The 7,699-nt window shown below is 31.3% G+C and overlaps 2 protein-coding genes across 8 annotated transcripts; one reads left to right on the plus strand and one right to left on the minus strand.

Moving 5' to 3' along the window:
- Positions 1 to 512: 512 nt before the first annotated feature.
- On the plus strand, positions 513 to 4,124 carry LOC101514641 (proline transporter 1-like). Of its 7 annotated transcripts, none has more exons than XM_004490881.4 (8): positions 513 to 648; positions 735 to 871; positions 959 to 1,183; positions 1,766 to 1,860; positions 2,513 to 2,702; positions 3,109 to 3,233; positions 3,337 to 3,552; positions 3,653 to 4,124. In XM_004490881.4, the coding sequence occupies exons 3-8, from the start codon at positions 1,036 to 1,038 to the stop codon at positions 4,028 to 4,030; spliced, it is 1,152 nt and encodes a 383-aa protein (XP_004490938.1). In that variant the 5' UTR covers positions 513 to 648; positions 735 to 871; positions 959 to 1,035; the 3' UTR covers positions 4,031 to 4,124. The 7 variants fall into 7 exon arrangements, with proteins under 7 accessions (XP_004490938.1, XP_004490933.1, XP_004490934.1 ...); XM_004490876.4 differs by having other exon boundaries at positions 554 to 648; positions 739 to 871; XM_004490877.4 differs by having other exon boundaries at positions 573 to 648; positions 742 to 871; positions 959 to 1,188.
- Positions 4,125 to 4,465: 341 nt separating this feature from the next.
- On the minus strand, positions 4,466 to 7,121 carry LOC101488488 (uncharacterized). Its single transcript, XM_073365325.1, has 3 exons — positions 6,980 to 7,121; positions 5,365 to 5,613; positions 4,466 to 4,657 (listed from the first exon to the last, which is right to left on the minus strand). Exon 2 carries the CDS (start codon positions 5,607 to 5,609, stop codon positions 5,376 to 5,378), a length of 234 nt encoding a protein of 77 aa, XP_073221426.1. The 5' UTR covers positions 5,610 to 5,613; positions 6,980 to 7,121; the 3' UTR covers positions 4,466 to 4,657; positions 5,365 to 5,375.
- Between the last annotated feature and the right edge of the window lie 578 nt (positions 7,122 to 7,699).

A 7,699-nucleotide genomic window follows, 5' to 3' on the forward strand; every position in this document is an offset into this window, starting at 1 on the left:
AGAATTTTAAATTATCATAAGCTTTCAATTAAATTAATTATTGTCGAAATTTAGATAAATGACTAACAGTGCAAATAAAATATAACTTAAAGTATCAAATTAAAATTAAATAAACTTAAAGGACCTAAATAGAAAATTAGTTAAACTTAAAAGACTATTGGTGTAATTATTCCTCAAAATTAATATCTAACAACATCAACATATTCAAATGTGGAAAATGGATTTTAACATGGAGAAATTGAATTTAATCGGTGAGAATGAAAAAAACCATTATCATCTCATCCATGTGGTAATAATGATGTTGATATTGATATGCATTATCAATAACATATACAATAAAAGATATTATAATGAAAATAATGTATATAATATTAATTAAATGCTACAATTTAAAAAAATATATATAAAAAATAAAAATAATTATTTATTTATTTATGTATTACAAATACGTCACTTTAATAAAAAATGAATTCTAAATTTTAGAATCAATTTTTTATTTTCCAAAAAGTATAACCAAACATAGCCTAATAAGATATTAGTAGCGTATGGGGCCCAAAATTCCACAATATCTACATAGTACAAACAAAAATACAATAATAAGAGAAAGAAGTGGAAGAAACTATTTAGGAAGGATTTGGCTCATGATAGGTGAATCTAATCACAACATATTAATTTTAATTTTTGATTTTGATTTTGATTTTGATTTTGATTTTGATCAATCTATTATTGTAAAGAAAGAAGGTAGCAAGAGTCACGCTGGCGGTGAAGAACGATTCCGTAGAGGAGGAGGAAGAGCAGCTTAACATAACGCTGCTACATGATGGTGGTGGAGATGTTCAAATCCCAGACACTGCACATCAAATCAGCACTGGTTCGTTCATTATTTCTTCAATTACAAACTTATCATTAATTAATTTTCGGTAATTGATTTTTTTTTTTTGTGGTTTTGTTTTTGTAGATTCATGGTTTCAAGTGGGATTTGTGCTGACGACTGGAATCAATAGTGCATATGTGCTTGGATATTCTGGAACCATTATGGTTCCCTTAGGTTGGATTGGTGGTGTTGTTGGTTTAATTCTTGCAACTGCAATTTCGCTTTATGCAAATGCTCTTATTGCTATGCTTCATGAATTTGGTGGAACAAGACATATTAGATACCGTGATCTTGCTGGATATATATATGGTATGGTATGCCCCTTAACACTAACTCAACAACTTTATAACTATGAATCACGAATACTTACTCGCCAATGGACACGATACTAATTGAATGTAATCAAAGTGTTCGATACTTTGATACGCCTTCAATTAGAAGTGTCGAAGTTACAAAACTTACTATTAGAAAGACCAAAATTGCAATTAATCCTAAAATTAAGAACGTCAGAAATCTGATCATTTTTTTCCAAAATTTAACATCAGAGTTTTAAAGATTATATGTTTATCTTGATGTAGCGTGAGACTGTACAACACAATATGTAAGTCTTTTATTGATTTTGATTGATGATTCCTAAGGAGATATTTTGATTGAGGTACTATATTTGATTCATGGACTAAATTGTGTGACCTTACAATTTCGATGACTAAAATGTTAATATGCTAATTTTTATGTCTTTGTAACTGCAATTACAATTATATCCTAGTAATTTTTTACAGTATCATGAATCTGGATGCATATGCAATTTAAAACCTTGCTTGTCAAGTAATTTTGATTGATGTGTAAATAAGCATAGCATAGTTGTTTATCATTGCTCCGTTTTCATTGTAGGTAGAAAAGCATATTCCCTGACATGGACTCTGCAATATGTCAATCTTTTCATGATAAATGCTGGTTACATCATTTTGGCTGGTTCAGCTTTGAAGGTAACAATGTGACATAACATAATCAACCAATTATATATCTTTTGTTTTACAGAATTGCAATTACAGTTACATTATTCTCTTTAGACTGTATTCATTTCTCTTCTTTAGTTTCACAACAGAACACTTTTGAGGTCATATATAAATTTTTTCAATAGTTATTTCATTTTTCTGTTTCTCAACTAGCCTGCTAAAGATTTTTTGAATAGTTATTTCATTCTTGTTAACAAGTTATCTAATTCTCCTTTATGCGACTTCATCAATAATAATACATGAATTGCTTCAATTTTATCAATTCTTTTCCATTTAATTTAATATTAACTATGAATGAGTAGTTGCACAAAACAAGATTAGTAATGAAGACATTTGAAAGTTGAGGTAATTTCTATTGTGAAAAAAGATGTTTCACTCTCGGTTTATGTGGTTTGAACATGTGCAAAGGAGACTTATATAGAAGGAATAGTAAAGAGAGCATATCAGATTGAAATTGTCCGGTAAATCATGGCAGCTTATTCTGTTTCTGTTCTGGCAAAAAAAGTATGACAAGTACCTATTCTATTAATCATGTTTTCAATTTTTGCACATTCAGAAGCTGTTTATACTAAACTTCTGCTTTGAGAGTTTTTTTGAATCTTTCTCATTCATTATCATGCAGGCGGTTTATCTTCTATTTTGGGATGGTGGTCAGATGAAACTTCCACATTTTATTGCCATAGCTGGATTTGTGTGTGCAATGTTTGCCATTTGTATTCCCCATCTTTCAGCTCTTGGAATTTGGCTCGGATTTTCAACGGTGTTTAGCCTGGCATACATTGTCATAGCACTTGTACTGTCACTAAAAGATGGTAATGTCTCATTGCATGTCTGTGCCTGAGAACTTTCATTATTCAATGACTTGCCCTTTCTTTACTGTATGATCTTTAAATCATTTACCCTTATTGGTCCATTCCTTCTCCATGGTCAGAATTTTTTTCTGTCAATAATTATCTTTAATCAAGATGACTAGTGTTATGGCACGTACAACATCTGAAATTCTTGTTGGAATCTTGCAAGTGTGTTCTATAACTTTCATCATTCCCTTCATCTCTAATCTGAATGTCTTTGCACGTTTTTCCTTTTCATTCCTTTTCTCTGCTTAAAAATCACAAAGATTTACTCATTGACAACAATTGCTTTTCACTATGCTTGATTTGTTGTGTTCAAGTTGTTAAATTTGGTGAGTATGCATACTAACCAACAGTTTAACTTTAGGAATAAAATCACCAGCTCGAGATTATACTGTTCCAGGGACACCGACAAGTAAAATATTTACAACAATCGGTGCGTCTGCTAATCTTGTGTTCGCATATAATACAGGAATGCTTCCTGAAATACAGGTATGATGCAAGCTTATATTAGTCCTTCCTGGAGTTTTTTGTGGATTCGTAACACTTTCATTTTTAAAGCGAATTTTACTTTATTTGGTTTGTAACCTATTAGGCAACGATCCGACAGCCAGTTGTCAAGAACATGATGAAAGCCCTATACTTTCAATTTACCGTTGGAGTTCTGCCATTATATCTGGTTACCTTTGCAGGGTACTGGGCATATGGATCTTCAACAGAAACCTATTTGCTGAATAATGTCAAGGGTCCAATCTGGGTGAAAGCTGTGGCCAATATCACAGCTTTTCTTCAATCAGTCATTGCATTGCATGTAATGACAACTTCTAAACTAATACTTTGCTGTTTTTAGATATTTTACTTGAACTTTTGCACTGTCCTAATAGCAATACACTCTCTTCTGCTTATGGTAGATATTTGCAAGTCCAATGTATGAGTATTTGGATACCAAACATGGGATCAAAGGGAGTGCTCTGGCTTTTAAGAATTTGTCATTTCGAGTCTTGGTAAGAGGTGGCTACATGACTTTGAATACATTTGTATCAGCTCTGCTGCCATTCCTTGGAGATTTCATGAGCCTCACAGGAGCTATAAGCACATTTCCTCTTACATTTATCCTTGCAAACCACATGTTCCTAGAGGCAAATGAGAACAAACTAACATCCATTCAAAAGCTATGGCATTGGATCAACATTTGGTTCTTTGCCATCATGTCTGCTGCAGCAACTATTGCAGCGCTGCGGCTTATTGCTTTAGATTCCAAAACTTATCATGTTTTCGCGGATTTGTGATTGAATTCTATATATTTTTTCAGCAATTATAGTGCAGATGAATTGTGCTTCAAAGATGCTTCCATTAAAAAAAATGAATTACTTTTAAGTTTAACATCAGAATATTTACTTCTATATTTTGTTAAACACACCTAACAAAATTCAGCATTCAGAAGAGCCTAAGGTACTGATTATGAATTAATGGAATTTATTATAAGTCATTTATTTATAAATAAATCATATGATTTCATGAGTTCCTCGAGCAGAATCAGTTTGGAACACATCACCAATCAAACATTAAGCAATTGACAACAAGTAGAGAATAATACAAGGAAATTGGCCCATTTAATTAATTCTTATAAAATGAATACTGCACCCACCCAGCTAAAGTCGCAATAATAATCTCCATTTCTGACTACATATGTCGTGGTAGCAAGCATAATTTTGTGCCTAATATTATCAATGGATCAAGATCTCAAAAGAGATGTTTTTGATGTATATTCTTACAATTACAATAGAATTTCTCAAATATTCCTATCTAAAAACAACTTGAAATCATGGGATGTAAAACTTCAGCACCTGCAACCAGGAAGAGACTGGAATAGTGCTAAACATCTTGTGAATTCCTTAAACCGCACATGCATGATCCTGAACATAAAAATAAACAACCATATTATTCAAACTATAAGAGAATGGAAGCTGAAAGAGAAAAATGTATAGGTAGACATTAATGGCTCAAGGCTTGCTGGAAATGCTAGTTTTAGATTTGGACTTTACTATTGCCAACTAGGTAAGTTTACAATTATTTTTAGTTGATTCCAATGTAAAAACCATAATTACCAAAACAACCATACTTCAAGCTAGATAATACTAATAAGTTAAGAACACACTATAACACATTATTATTATTATTATTGGTTAAAAAACCGTGTGGATCCATTAAATCACGTGAATTTAACCTTGTAATAAAAAGTTTGAAATTGAGTGTGTTCCTAGCATCGCTTTAAAGTTACTTCGTGCTGTTGACCAACAACCAGAAAGGAAGAAATAAAATATTAGTGCAGACCAAAGCAGTAAACTAAACACAGAATCCAATGAACTAAATTCAGTTCATTTACAATTTGTATGTGTGTAGTAACTTATAATGAAGTGGCCATCAGACTGCTCATAATACGATTTTCAGAAAAATACAGCTTTCATCTTAATAGTCAACTTTAACAGAAGGTTTATCACTACTTTAAAAATACAACTTTCATCTTAATACAGCTTTGCTATGATTATTATCACTATTTTCTACACAGAAAAAATTAAAAGAACGTTTAAGCCAGACATAACTATAAGTACTGACATCTCACCTTGCCAAGCATCACCCAGAAACCAACTTTACAATAATGAAGACGGAATTAAGAAGTATGAGAGGAACTCTTAGGTACTGAGTTGCATAAATGAGACCTATAATCTGGCCTTTGAAAGATTTTGTCCTGCCTCCGGAAAAATCTGATAAGCCCCATCCTCTAGGCACAAGAAAGCGGTCCTCGTTTAGTATAGCTAGAGCATTTGCAAGAAGCAGGAAACCCTCAAGTAATGTCCACAAACCCATTTCCCTGCATTGCAAAAAAAAATTCCAACCCAATGACGAATTACTTAAAGTCATTTTAACAGAAGCAAAGAATAGATAAATCATATAAAGCTTTCTCTAGAAAGTTTGGCATTGATAACTCCTCGAGCTTCTCTACATGAACTATCTCAATATAGTTAACTATTTAAAAAATGGAACCATAATTTTAATTCATCAAATCAACTACTGTATCTTATTGATCAACAACAGTATATATAACTTAAAACACAACTAATGACTACCAGAAGATTGGAAGATATGCCCTGTTAGAATATAGACTACTTGATGCTTTACGAATCATTGAAAAACAATGTACAGGCAACAAAGATTAAAAACCAAGTTCATTCCAAAGCATTGATTGAAGCACATAGAAACATCAAATAAATTACCACTATATTAGCTACTATGAAACTACTTAATTCAATTGACTTGTCTATTTCAGCTTTAAATGGCCATTGGTCATCTCATCAATGCAACTAATGAGTAGAGGATAAAGGAATCACTAATCATAACCATGAAAATCAACTAGCAAGTAGTAAAACTAGATAATGGTTCGTGTAACCAAATCTGGTAAAATCAGTTATCTAAATATAGATGCTGAAGGAAAAGAAATCGTTTCATATCCATTAAACTGAATTACAGGTTGTTGTCCATAAACCCGACCAAGAAGATAACAATTCTATTTATCAAAATTGTTAAAAAAGAACAAGGGAATGCAGATGCTTCCATTGCTAGAAACCTCAAAATGTACCATAAATTTGAAATGCTTTATTATTACTATTAAACCCTTACTCTCAAATTGAAGAACTCATAAATCAAATGTAAAGAACGTACTAAAAATGTAATGGAATTTCCTTTTAGAATATCTTTTTCCTTCTATAATTATTGAGCTACGTAGCACTCACTCACACTCCAGATTAAAGATGTGTTCGGTGTGTGATTACATTCATTCACTTTTATTTTTTCAAATTATTATCGGTGTCTACTACACTTATCAGTGTAAGTGATGTGTCCGGTGTATGTATGGGTGATTCATATTCATAGGTTGTGCATAGTGTGTACAGCTTCTCTTTTGCAAATTGAAACAATTAGAAGAACCAGTTGAAGACAATTCGAACCGTAGATTCAGAATTTACAACAATAATCAAAACAGTGCAGAATCCTAGATCTGCCAAAAAGTGCGTATGAGCAAAAATTTGTGACGTTCAAACGAAACATACCTAATGCTTCGATTGAAAACAAGGGAATGAAGTTGAAAAACAATAAATTAAAATTACAAAAACAAAAACGATTTAGAAAAAATCGAATTAGGAAAGATAATATGGATGAAGTAAGAAAGTGGAGGATGTAACCTGATTATTACGGAGAGGACAAGAACGGAACGGTTGATAGTTTTCCGGTGCCGATGCCGGTGTCGACGTGGACGTGGACGGGGAATCAGGGAACGCGACCGATGGCAATGCTAATCTAGAGCAGAACTAAGATGAAACCAATAGTTGCCAAAACGCACCGTTTTATCAAATGCTTTGCGGGTTCTTTTCGACAAAGGGTTCATTTTATATTTTATTTTTGACAAATCCTGAGTTCATTTTGTTTACAAAAGTGTTTTTTCTCCTTTATAATTATAAGATTTGTTTTTGATTTTTTTTCAAAATTTTACGTGTTTTGAAAATTTCTTCTTACAAAATATCTATATTTAATTTGTACGTAATTTTTTTACTCTTTTTATTATATTAAATTAAATACTAATTAACTAAAACAGACGGATTATTGTGTTTCTTCAATAAATTTTAATTACGATCATAAATTATTTATATTAGTATATTGAACTTTATTGCACAAGAAAAAATAATATTATTAAAATATAAATTATGAATTTTTAACATTGTATTCATTACAAATAAAAATTTAAATTGGACAAAATATAAAAATTTGATAATGTATTTATTAATAATTTTAAATTAAATTATTTTTAATATCAAGATCTGACATTAAAAATTTAAGAGAAAAAGTTTGAATATAGTATGGAGCAGTTTGATCATTAGCGCAGACATTGATAATAACAATTTAGT

Source organism: Cicer arietinum, chromosome 2, assembly GCF_000331145.2.
Source record: "Cicer arietinum cultivar CDC Frontier isolate Library 1 chromosome 2, Cicar.CDCFrontier_v2.0, whole genome shotgun sequence".
Classification (NCBI taxonomy): domain Eukaryota; kingdom Viridiplantae; phylum Streptophyta; class Magnoliopsida; order Fabales; family Fabaceae; genus Cicer; species Cicer arietinum.